Source organism: Dromaius novaehollandiae, chromosome 5 (assembly GCF_036370855.1).
Source record: "Dromaius novaehollandiae isolate bDroNov1 chromosome 5, bDroNov1.hap1, whole genome shotgun sequence".
Lineage (NCBI taxonomy): Eukaryota > Metazoa > Chordata > Aves > Casuariiformes > Dromaiidae > Dromaius > Dromaius novaehollandiae.
Genome location: NC_088102.1, coordinates 36,486,654 through 36,499,929, shown reverse-complemented (window position 1 = coordinate 36,499,929; position 13,276 = coordinate 36,486,654). Strand labels below are relative to the sequence as shown.

At 34.7% G+C, this 13,276-nt stretch overlaps 1 protein-coding gene across 1 annotated transcript in view; it reads right to left on the bottom strand.

The window, feature by feature from the left end:
- Positions 1–13,276, bottom strand: part of RYR3 (ryanodine receptor 3) — a 272,262-nt gene that overhangs the window by 72,001 nt on the left and 186,985 nt on the right. Inside the window, exons 53-59 of the mRNA XM_064512440.1 lie at positions 12,022–12,111; positions 10,400–10,549; positions 8,957–9,019; positions 5,243–5,318; positions 4,947–5,070; positions 1,069–1,184; positions 696–763 (exon numbers count right to left, since the gene is read on the bottom strand). Of these exons, the coding sequence (XP_064368510.1) occupies positions 696–763; positions 1,069–1,184; positions 4,947–5,070; positions 5,243–5,318; positions 8,957–9,019; positions 10,400–10,549; positions 12,022–12,111 (687 nt within the window). The remainder of the gene's footprint in view (positions 1–695; positions 764–1,068; positions 1,185–4,946; positions 5,071–5,242; positions 5,319–8,956; positions 9,020–10,399; positions 10,550–12,021; positions 12,112–13,276) is intronic.

Genomic DNA, 13,276 nt, shown 5'->3' with positions numbered 1-13,276 from the left:
CAAAGCTCATTCAAAGAATTTTAGTTCTGTAATACTTGTATTTTCTTATTTCAGACACTCAGTCATAAGAATGAAAATTTTGTCTCACAATTTTAATTAAAAGATAAATAAAAAAAAGTTACACAGATTCATAGTTTGGATCTAATACTATAGGGCTTACTCTTCTCAATTTCAACAATCGTAAGTATCACTGAAATAAGAGGACCCTTCCTCTCCACTATTTGCATAACTATTCAGTACAGATATAAAGGGAGAGGGTTTTCATTAATCCTAAATTAAATCCTAAATGACCCTTACTTCAAACCTGAGTATTGACAGTATTTGTCTTATTAGGTGCAAATGCATATAACACTGTTATGCATAGGAATATTTATTCCTGTTAATTAAATGATACTATACACCTCAGGAATACTGAGGCAAAAATTTTCAGAAATGATTTATATATTAGGCAAGAGTATTTAACTTCATTTTATAAATAAGCTGCCTTTTAATTTCTATGTTCCTTCTCACGCAAAAGAATATTTTCCAGCAATAACTTCTCTTTTTTGAAAATCTTTTACCAACACTTCATTCATTACTTACCATGAAAAAAATGGGAAAAAGATATTTCCCTTACCTGCAAAGCAGTCTAAGATTACAGATTTCTGTATTATGTATAAGGGAACGTACACTACTTGAAATATTAAATCACTCACTTTGGCAAAGAATTTAATTTCTTGGTCATGTGGAGATTTTTCAGTTTTTCCACTGGTTACAATAGCTTCTGCAAGGATACAATCAGAGCAGACGTGAATAAGAACATGAAGTTGTCAAATAACACAACAGCTCTTTGATATAGCCTAACAAACTTAGTTTTGAAGGAATACAAATAAAATAGTAAAATCAGTTTAGCTAGTTACAAAGGTCCAAGAATTCAACTGCAACTGAAAGAAATAGCTAATAATCAGAATCTCAATTTCTTAAATACAATAAGAATAACGTAGTGATCACTAGAAATTTAAACATATCAATGCAAATATTTCGAGATCAACAACTTTAATGATTTTTGAAATAACATCTGCAACTTACCCAAATGCGCAATAAATTCTTGAGCAGAGTCAACATATTTTAAAATTTTCTTCAGAAACTTAAATGCAAACCTCTTTTCCATGGATGAAGCATCCAACTCCATGTCATTCAGACCACTGTTTTAGAAAGCATTAAGGTAATTGGCATTGATGATGACAGTGATGCATTCCATTCCTTATTATCCTCTACTTATGGAAAATTTTCACAAATGAGAGAAAATAACTGAGAGTTGCTATAAAAGGTCATCAACTATATAGCAAGATGTTAAAATCAGCTCACATTTCTCTAAGACATTTAATAACCTTTTAGATTAAATCGTCCAAAATATACATATTTTAGCACAATGACTTCAGAGAGTTATCATACTGCAAAAATGAAACCATGTTGCATTTGAATCTTGTGCAATAATGCATTGGTCATTCAATTTCTACTGGTGGCAGCTGAAGATGCCAAATGTTTAAGAAGGCGACAAATCAGCCTAACCACTAGAACGCTTCATTTTTGTCCTTAAATTTTGTAAAAAAAAGACTGAAAGTCATGACTTCAGCTACCAAATGAAAACCTAAATGTAAGCAACACTCAAACTACCATGCCATTCAGAGTATTTGAAAAAATTCACCAGTATGTGCTACTTTCTGCAGATTCATTCTTTGAGATATTTCCAGAGTACCTACCTACATCATGACTGGTGGGTGGAATATCAGTCTCCCTGTTTCTTGGGGTTATTCCATCCCAGGTGCAGGACTTTGCATTTCATTTGTTGAACTTTTGAATGGGTTCTGTCAGCCCACAGTTCCTTTGACCAGCAGCACAACTCTCCAACTTACTGACCACTCCCCCAAAATTTGGTGTCACCTGAAAGCTTGCTAAGAATGCATTCTGTCCCGTCATGTATGCTGTAAATAGGGGCTTTTTTTTTTTTTTTGAACTTGAAGTCACATAACTCTACCCATTTTTAATTTGTTCTCTTTTCAAACATACTTGGTTTTAAAATCCATTAATCCTTTCCCCTCCACTTCCTTGAGGGCTTTTTGTACATTTTTTTAGTTTAGTAGTGGGAAATTAGCTTTTATCTTTTTCATATTCTCTTTATTTTTGTACTTTGTCCTTCCAACCACAACCATACTTGAGATTTTCAGTTGATAGCTCGTAGACTACACTCGAGATAACTAGCTCCTTGCCAAGAGAAGAAGTAAGGAACGCAAATAACATTAAGGGAAACCTCTGGTTACTGTAATGACTACTTCACTTGCTTCTGCACAGACTCTTCAAAAAGCACTACATAAAAGGACACTCCCTTTACCAATGGGAGGAAAGAATGACTTGGCTAAAGGAGATGCAGAAAGCAGGGGGTTGTGAGACTACAGAGGCATAGGGCAGTGTATCAGAAGTAGGGAGGAAGTGAAGAACTGGTAGTGTGTGGCACTGAGGCAAGAGTAAGAAAGGAATACAGTTGCTGGACTCAGTGTCATGGCATAAAGGAAATGATGCTTTATCCTCAGATTCTTTAGCATTGGTGCAGAATTAGATTTTGAGAAAAATCTAGGGAGGATAACTGGAAGACTAGACAGTTGAAAAGAAATAGGGGGTGAATCCGAGGAAAAAAGTAATTCTGTGGGAGAACAACGATGCAGCAGCAGTTCTGACAAAAACAAAAATATCTGATACTACAGTATATGTACTTGACAATGTCAGAATGGGGGTAAGAAGGAAGGAACAGTTACAGTCTGGGGGAACAGAACTGAGGAAGCAAGGGATGCATCTCCCATCCCATCTTGCACAAAATATAAAAGGGCTGAGCGGAAGTGGCGTTTATACATACAGTTCTGCTTCTGATTTCCCTCTTGAAATCTCCCCACCCTTCTAGTTTCCTTAAAAAAAAAATAAATCTATTTTAAGAGTCCTAGTTTATATACTTTTATGACTTGCTATTCATGGATATACCACATATGAAACCTAACTATTTTTTATGTATTTATTCAAGCATGAGATATACATTTACAACAACAGCTATGTATGCTTGACAGGAATCTCCTGCTGCCTGATCTCTCAGAAGATAATACAATAAAATTCGTGTCAGTATTTTTAGCAAGGTCACCATAAATATTCTCTTTTTGAGTTTGTATTATGTCATGATTGCTAAGAGATTACATGTGATTTCCTGAATATTGAAAGCAGTTTTGTTAAGTGACAAAGGCAGCATCAAAAGCACTTGTAGAGGTTGAAAGAAGCTTAAAGGAATAGCAAATTGTTTCTAATATATATTTGAATAAAGCCTGAGAAACTTATCTCTGTATGTCATAAACACTCAAGAGTCCAGTGAAAAGCATTCTTAATGAAGAAAAGCATTAAAAGTCAAAATGGAGACAGATGGTATATGCAAAGAACACACACTGTGCAGCTTACACATTTCCAATTATAAAGAATTTCCATGTTTTCATGATTAGTCCAACATTTTTAAAAGAGAGGGAATACCGCATTCCGGAAATGTGATAATTACAAGCATCATTTTAAAAGATGTTATATATACTTAAAATATGCACATACTTATATAAGAAGAAAATACTGGAAAGAGGATACTCTTGACACACAAAATTCACCATGATACAATTATTGCAAATTCCTTGCCCATACCCATGAACAGCCTTAGCAGACCTTTTCAAGGCAAGTTGATATGATCCATTATTGGACACTGAAGAGACTATCCTAATCCTAACAGATGCAGCTACAAAAAGAAATTAAAACTAATATTTGAACAAGTCCTTTGATGTTCCAAGGACTATGCACCATTCATTTGCACAAACTAGACTTGTTTCTCTTATACAATGGCTCTAAATCAACTATGTAGGATAAATGTTTATATATCCTGTATTTATGCAGTATAGATGTCTGGCAGCATACTCACATTTCGATTTCAGGTTGACAGCCTACATATTTGGCAGGAGTGATTTTTTCTCTATAGTAATGCAGAAATGCCTCTGTAGAGCTTTGTCTTGTAATACCTTTACAAATCTTATTAATAGTTGAAGCTAACTGAAACTAACAAAATTAGTTTTTGCAGATCCTAATCAACAAGTTGTACTAATTTTTGAACCTACACTTTCACTAGAGGCACAGACTTAAAAGCAGAAATAAATGAAAACAAGGAAGAGCTGTCTCTATGCACGTACAGCAAAATTCCACTCACGAATACAGTTTAGTTGATGAAAAATACTTACTGCTAGAAAAATTGCAGTTTCCTGTGGGCTCTCCCTCAGGTATTTCCCTTACGATAATAAAAAAAATATATACATACTACTTATGGTACAATAACTCACAATCCTGCCACATAAGGCTGAAAATACAATAAAGTAAGTTATCTTCACCCACAGTGTAAGTCCCCACACAACAGCCCAATTCCTCATACAGTAATTATAGTACGACTAATACACTCTGCTGTTCTACTTGAGCAAGTTAAACAGGAAATGCCAACAAAATAGCCGCTTTGTCTTATTGGTTCATAGAACTCTAAACATTTTTCTTAAAAATTGAATTAAAAGCCCTTCTATATAGATGAGTTTCTGCAGTATCAGACCTAAAGCTTTCCCATGATCCTTACTGACAGCTGCTGGGTGCTAACTTAAAGTTGTGAATTGTCTGCTTAACTTATTACACTACTGCTGCATTTTTTATTTACTATGAGCACATACTTACTAAAAATTTTACTCCTCCACACTATTTCAGAAGAATCTTTCTGAACATAAAAATAACAAGGACTCTCTGATTTACAGAAGATGTGTCACATGGTCATTGTGTTAATAACTAACAGACTGCAGTGAGATAAGGATGATTATCACGGATTGAGGGGTAAATGTAAGCAAAATAAATATGCACCTTACCGAGATATGAGGATACTATTCACTTGAAGGAATTTAAACAGCTCTTGTGCCTTTTCACGGTCCCGTGATTTCTCCTTGGCTGTCAATGTGTCATAAGGTACCAATAAAGGATGACTACCTCCACCTTTGATGAGTTGAGAGAAAAGTAAGCTGTTCCATTGCAAAACTTCCATTTGTTTTAAATAAAAAAAGGAACTATTTAATTTAGGTTATCTTACACTGTCTTCTTTCAGACTGTTTCTTCTCCCTCATTTTCTTTGTCTTTTTTTGTGTGGTTCACAGGATTTCTGGCTTACCTTTGCTTTCCAACTCCATTTTCTTCTTTTTGGCCCATATATTATGGTAGTTTTCTGCCATTACCTCAACCATTCCCTATGTTGCCAAAAAGAAAAAAAAAGATGATGCAAAGTAAAATGTGACAATTACAATTCCTGTAATTCTACAGAAACACAATTTTAAGATTATGGTAAAAAAAATCACAGTGAAGTCTGCCCCTGCTCCCCCCTACCCCCCTCAATATACAGACTTGGACTGGGCATCCAAGCCCCGATCTTAGTAAAGTGGAAAAAGACTCCGACATATTTTCCAGTAAGTCAATACTTATCAGTAATAATAACTATTACACTACCCTTAAGCTAGGTATGGTAAAACACAGAACAAAAGGAGAATGAGTTTCTGCTCCTGCATTCATATGATGCAACCATAAGGCAAGATAGAATGAGAACATAATGACAATACTGGTTAGTGTCTAAGAGTGAACTACTGTATGAGGAGAATCTATGCCATTAATGCCCCCAAAGGCTATTGTAAGGACAATGGGAAGAGAACCTACAGAGAAAAAGAGTGAGAAAGTCTTTCAGAACAGATGATGATACTCATCTAAAAATACACACCTCTTTTTCAGGAAGTACATATTCCCCTTTTGTTCATATATTCTGGCTTACAAAGGTGGTCTTCACACACAAATATTGTAACAGGCTTATTATAACAGTTATCATAAAGTTATTATACAAGAAAGTCTTGAGGCTATTTCTCTAAAAGCTTAATGAAGTACCATTTTGAATACTTATGGATGGTACGATTGAAAAAAGCAACACACTTATTTGCAAATTTAACACGTTTAACAGTGGACAGCATCATGGTCTATCAGATATGTGAAAGTTAACTTTCAATATAACGCACGGGATAAGAGGGCAAAAGTCAACAGACAAATCTGAAAGCAAAACAAAGTAATATAAAGTAGTTTGCATCTGTCTGAATACAAGGGTAGAAGCAATGAGGAATGTGAAAATGATAAACACAGGTATTTTCCAAGCAAGCTGCACATGACTGCAGTAGTTAAAAGACTAGAGAAAAAAGACTGCTAAAGAAATCAAAACATGAAATAATAGAACACTAGATAACGTTTTCATTCATAAGGATCAGACTTTAGATCACATCTTAGAGCTAACACCTCACAGCCTAGATTTGCCAGAGACTGGAGTGAAAAATAACACCCAGATTACAGGCCTGAGTGATGAGCAGAATGGTTGCATCATCCACAGTGATAAAGGAAAGAGAAAGAATGATCTGCTGGAGGAAGATCTGAGTCAAGGATCCACAGAAAGACAGAGGGGCATCCACAAGAGAGGCATCCACAAGAAGGACAGAAGATTTGTTTTGGAGAGAATGAAAAAAAAAGTTGGTCTGTGATTCATGCTAGTTAAAGTTTTGCTTCTGGAACAGAGATGGACTGCAGCGTGAGAAAGAAGAGCAAGGACAAAGTCATATAGAGCCGTTACCAAAAAGATGATAAAGATGCCCTTTTAGTATACTTTGAAGGAATGATTAGAAAGGTAGGAAGGAAACAAGCAAAAAAAGATATTCACAAAACCAAACGAGGATATAACTCCCAGCAGATAGCAAGAAAAACTGCATCAAATCTGACTGGAAGGTATTGTTGAGCAACTAGCTCTTGCATAGAAAGAGATCTACAGAGAACTAGCAAGAACAGTGCGAGTAGAGCTCAGGGATCAGACACTGGGCTTCATGTTGTCCACTCTGAAATTCAAGAAAAACTTCAAATAGTTGTTGTAAATGGTGAATTCAGTGAGCTTTTGGATGAAAGGAGAATGCCAATTATAGACAAAACGAGAGTGAAAGATTTTTCTGTAGAAAAGAAAGAACACAAGAAATTTCAAAAGAATAATCTTCAATAAATTAAGGTAAATGGTCATCAAAGCCAATCAGGGAAAAAAAAAATACTGAGCCTCTACTAGCGTAACTGCAAAAAGATTAATTCCCTTGTAAAATGCATTCATGAGACCTTACTAGGACAGAATATAACTCTAGTAATTGATGTGGAGGAAAAAGGCATTACAACTAAAATAGATACAGAAAAATTGTGAGGGATGGCCAGGGAAACAGAGATCCTTTCTTTCAAATTGAAGCGAAAAGAGGTTAATTACTTTAGCAAAGCAGAGACTGAAAGGGAGCATCGAGGACACAACAAGAAGGTGGAAAATAACCATCTTTAGCTTACAGACAATAGAAACACAGAAATAAATGGATAATAAATAGATAAATTCAGGATAGTAAGGTTTTGAACAAGTAAAACTGTCAGGAAAAATCTACAGAAAGGAATATAAGAGGAAAAAAGTTTTAGTATGGAATTAACTCTATAAAAAGGTTTACATAAATGACAGTACTATATTGCAATGACTACAGATGCAGGGGAGAACCGAAAAGAAAACAGGTTAACAGAAAAGGGAAAGTCATAAAATGGTTTCAGTGTTCCCTTCGAAACACTTATTGCAGAAAAAGAAGTAGTGGCAGGAGAAATATCACATTTGAAGAGCCGCCAAGAGTGGGTTCATGATAATGAGATTCAACTGATTTGGAAAAGTCGTTTATCTTAGAAGACAGCAGACTGGAAAGAATCTAGACAACAAACTTCTAATGAAGAAAATGAGCTTGATAATGAGTAAGCTCCCACTGACGGTTAAGAAATGGTAAGTTCTGCATCAAAAGAGCAGGAGTGGAGGTAATTGGCATGGCATAATTAAGTCCAGCATTTTGAGACGGATGAAGAAAGAGGGGAAAGCTGTAGAGATGAAGAATTAAAATGAGAGAGGAAAGCGACATGAGGAGATGGCTGACATTAGACAAGATGAGAACACCACAGATAGCTAGAACAGAAAAAAAGCCGTAAGGTGGAAGACAGGAGGTCTGACAATCAATTTTCCAGAGTATTACATGTACTGATTACAGTTGCCTTCACAATAAAAGAACACAGAAGGAAAAGCTTTGTTTAGATGGAGAGTTGAAATAAACTGAATGATGAAAGTAACTAAGAAAACATACACTTTTGAGGTTATTAACAAAGATGATGAAATTACCACAAAATGAGTATTGAAGAGAAGGGACAGAGACAGGACCTGTAATCAAAAAGGAAGACTAATAGGCAAGTTTGAAGCATAGTGGATGACAAATATTAGAGAGGGAAGGAGAGATTTGTCTCCTCTTCGAAAGACTTGTTATCAAAGAAAATTGGGAGGAGGTGGCAGGGAGCGGGGAGAAATGTTGGAAAGACAAAATAAAATGAAGAAGTGCTACACTGTCTAATGCATTAGAGGGAATGCTAAAAGAAGGAAAGTAATCTTCAAGAATAGAAAAAACACTTATTTTCACTCTGGTTGCACTATTTTACCACTATTGCACTATTGTACTGTATCAAATTTACAGAATAACAATTCACCAATAAGGGTAATATGTACACTAAAAATAAAACACGTCAAGCAAAAAAACTTGTACAGCTTTCCTAGGAACTCAGGAAGCACCAGTGGGATAAACAGTAGAAACCTCTTCTTGAAATACATAAATAATACAGCATGTACCTTTCTATAACGTCATATCACAGCCATAATCACATATATGGTAATAGGCTCATAAAATCTGTTAAAATTCAACTCATTAATAAAAAAGTCTACTAACTCTTTCCAGCACAACATATGCAAAACATGAATACAAACCTGAAGCTCCCTAGAAAGCACAACATTAGAAAGATCAAGTGGTGCCGGGCTATATCCATTTCCCTGAGGGGAGAAAAAGAGATGAATTATTCTCAGATAAAAGTATTTCAGATAAAACAACTATTCAACTATAAAACTTCTGTTATTCATCCAATTAGAATGAAATCATTCACATTTCTAAGCTTTCACGTAGAAATTGTGTTCACCTTTTGCCTTGCGAAAAGGTGAGTTTAACATAAAATACATCTGCTGATGTGGAAATGAGAAGGAAGCTGCGCATGTTTAGACCTCTTTATTGGCAACAGATGACAACCTGCTAAAAACCACACTCTTCAGCCTAACGAAGGAAACAGATCATGAAGAATGCAGGATGTGTCTTCAAAACATAACAGAATGGTACGGCAGCAACCTGAATGAAGCATGTATCGAAGTGAAAGACATTACGCAATGAGAAATTAAAAACAGGTTTTTGTCCCCTGGAATTTACAGACAAAGAAAAAGAGGAAGGAGTTACCTATATTTATTTATTCCTTAAACATTTAGTGTTTGTTGTGTAATCCAATATAGCAAAGCTGTCACGCACATGACTAAAACAAAATGTGAATGGTCACACACAAAATCTGTGGTTTTGCTCATGTACTGAAGTTAAACATGTGCTGATACTCTGCACTGAATCATGTTTTTAATCACGCATTTTGTTTATGTTTGTTTGAAGCCATTTTCATTTTATTTATATCCTTTGGTACTGTCAAGGCACAGACTGCATTTCTAAAAACAAAAGTAGTCATGGTAAGGTTTTATATGAAATATAAACAGGCAATTTTGTTAGGCAAACCTCATTTATCATAGTTTTTAACAGCTTCCCTCCCTCCCCACCAAGATACAGACCTATCGAGGAGCAGTCTCAAAGGCACGTTAGTACTCACAACTACAAATAAAGGAATAAGGCTGTATCACATCAAAGCCCTAGGTACTACATTATTACCTGCAAAGTTTGCCTGCAGATTTACCGGAAGTATTAAAAGGGCAATCCTATTTCTTAGCCATAATTTTGTCGAAAACAAAACAAAACAAACATTTCAGGCTCTTCTGTCTGATCAAGAGAAAAAAATCAACAGATTTGCTTATTATAAAATAAAAGGCTTCAAATTCTCAGTCACGTATTCTTTCAGTGACTATACAGCAACTCTGTTCAGGTAGACTTTAAGAAAATGAAGAGATATGGTCTCTGACAGCCTTCTCAAAAACTGCCTTTTTGCAATACTCTCTTTAGTAGAACAGCACATTTTTTGTTATAGTGACACGACATCCTAATCTCAAAACTCTAAAATTACAAGTTTCCTTTTATTAAAAATAACATAAAATTAACAAAATTTTGGGTCTTTTATCAGTAAATGAGTAAACAAGCATTTTGCTTTCTGTATTTAAGCAATTCCACCTTACTTGGCTAGACTGAGACATGTTACGAAGCTTTTCATTTTCACGCTGATGTATCACTGTTTCTCCTCCTTCCTTGCTCCTTTCTAAGCTCCATCCCATGGCCAACATGGTTTTCAGAGATTCTCTGGCTGGCCAACGATAAATTTCCTTTTCCTTTAAATGAAATAATGTAAAATTACTCTGCGTTCAGCAAATAGCAAAAATCCAATAAAAATATTCAAGCTCTGATTATAAATTGTCACATGCCACAAGTCAATGAAATTTGTATATGATATCTATAGACAAGATATGATCATTTTTACATTAGAAATAAGCTTTAAGATAGATAGGGGTTTTTTTGTTTTATTTTCTTACTGGCATTTATTGCTGGGATATGTGATACTGTATTACAAACTAAGAGCACAAAAGGGATCTCAGGACCCATAATGTAGTTTGTATTTTGAAACCTATTAAGTGGTTCTTCCAGCACAAAATAACCAAAAATTGATGGCGCGACAAGTGCTAAGTAAGTAGTTGGGCAAGTACATTTGAACACATAAGAGTCCTTTTTTAGTCGTCTCATATCTATTCAGATACAGAACCAACTAATCTATATACCTCTTTACATAAATACAGCCATCAATAAAAATTTAGGGGAGAGCCCGTACTCCAATGTTCCTTTGTAAAGCGAAGTGTTAAAGAAAACATGTAAAGCTGTGGCAAAGAAAATGTGACTACATCATATTAAGACTTCTCAAATCAACCTGATAAAAGTATTTCAGCATTTACCATAAATAAAACATTTTATGACAGTTATTTAACATGATACTTTATAAGGAAACACCTAATTTCAGAACTGGTTCAAAACTTCTGATCTGAGATAACCTGGAAGGTTCTCTTTAATCTGAGATCATGTTGGAAAAAATAAATTACAGCTGCTTTAATAATAATGCAAACAATTCTTCAGCTCTTCTCTGAAGATGTCAAAGCAATTTACAAATTTGGGAAATGAAATCTTTTGAATATCTCTTGAGTTCTGTAATCTCTACTTTCTGAATGGGAAAACTGTGATAAAGAGGGGCAAATGTAACTGACTTATCCAAGTCACCCAGTCACTCATTGCAAAAGTAGGTGGTATCCAGTTCAGTTCAGTGTTCTGACTAGTAGAAGACATTCATACCTCATCAAGAAATTCAAAGAAAAAATGCATTTAAAATAGTCTGTATGCTATTTTTTTCCATTTTCAACTGACGCATTTGCTTGGATTTCTTTAAATCTTTTTATCATCTTTCTGGGTAGAAAAGAAAATTGCTTCAGAAGGTTAGATTACACTTTCATCTAAAGCACAGGAACTCCTGCCAGTCCTTTCTTCATCCATGAAGGCCTGAAAACCTTGTGCTATCGATGCTTTGAATACAAATTGGCCTAGACCTTGGAAGACTGCGTAACGGAAGCTAATAGTTTGGGAAAAAGTCTGTGCAAGATTAACTAAACAATCACTTCAATGTACAGATCTCGCTATTCTTAACTAAAAGTAGTACAGTATGCCTCTCCTCTGTGTGTACCGTATATTTGAAATGGATTAACAAAAAATGTACACAAATCAAGCTATTTTGTATTAATGCAGTTGAAATTTCCTTTATTACCTTTTCAGTTAAAGTTTTGAAAGGTCTTATTAATGGATGAGTCTTCATATTTTCATCCAATGAAACACCATATTTCCATCCACTATTAGTCTGAAAAAATTAAATATACTTAAATACAGAAAAAGATACATAGCACAGATGAGTAACTGCAAATCAACCAGTTCAGTTTGTCAGACTGAATTGCAAATCTGTTCTAACATCCTACTCTGCACCATAGAAATTTCTATTTAAAGAGCATGTATTCATCTGTGCATACATCAGAATGAAACATGGCTCAGACACTGAATAGATTCTGCATACAAATACTAGGTCTCATGCAACCAGTTCTGAACCTACTATGCACTGGCCCCTTTCAAACTGAGTACTGCCTTAAGATGATACTGGCTAAATTAAAATAAGTGAGTCTCTATTCTCTGGGATACTAGTGCTCACAGATAAGTCAGCAATACAGAATCCTTTGCCTTAAACAATATTAATTGAAATTTGTGTTTTGAGATTAACATGACTATATTTATCTATACATACCTGTCTATACTTTTCTCTATAGATACACACAACATAGACACAACAACAGAATTGTTTAATATATTAGTTATCCCTCCCCCTCAGCCTTTTTCCTTGAATGAAAGTGAGGTTTAAAATTCATAATTGAACTGAATGAGTTACTTATATCCAAAGGTCTACCTTTTTAACACTTGCAACATAGTAAAAACTGCAACAACTTATTCAAATTTCATTTTTGCTCAAATTTAATTCTAAAATGTTTATTAACATTAACTTTTTTTGCAAAATGTAACATTAAAAATCTCTTCTAAATGTTTCATTTTAACATTAAAAAAGATATTACAAATTACTAAATATATATGTTGTTGTCTTACACCTCATTTGAAGTGATGAAACAGACACCACAAAAACACAGCGCACATGGAGAATCATAGGGGAAATCAATACAAAGCAGCCTTCTTAAAGCTAAAAAGAAACAAAAGCTCTAACTACATTTTCTAAAATAGTAAAGGAGATTATACTTCTTAAGTCCTCTCTTAGATCACAGAGCTGCTGCAGTAAAATTGATTCTATGACTTCCAGTCAACAAACATCATTACCAAGACAAAATGCAGCTAAGAAATATCTATTCCTACTTATAAAACATAACAACCCCCCACTCCCCAACACATACACGTAAATCTTGGCCCTAATAAATCCCTGACACTGTTAAAAAGTGACAAATTTCAAAGAACTTTCTTGAGAAAAAGGT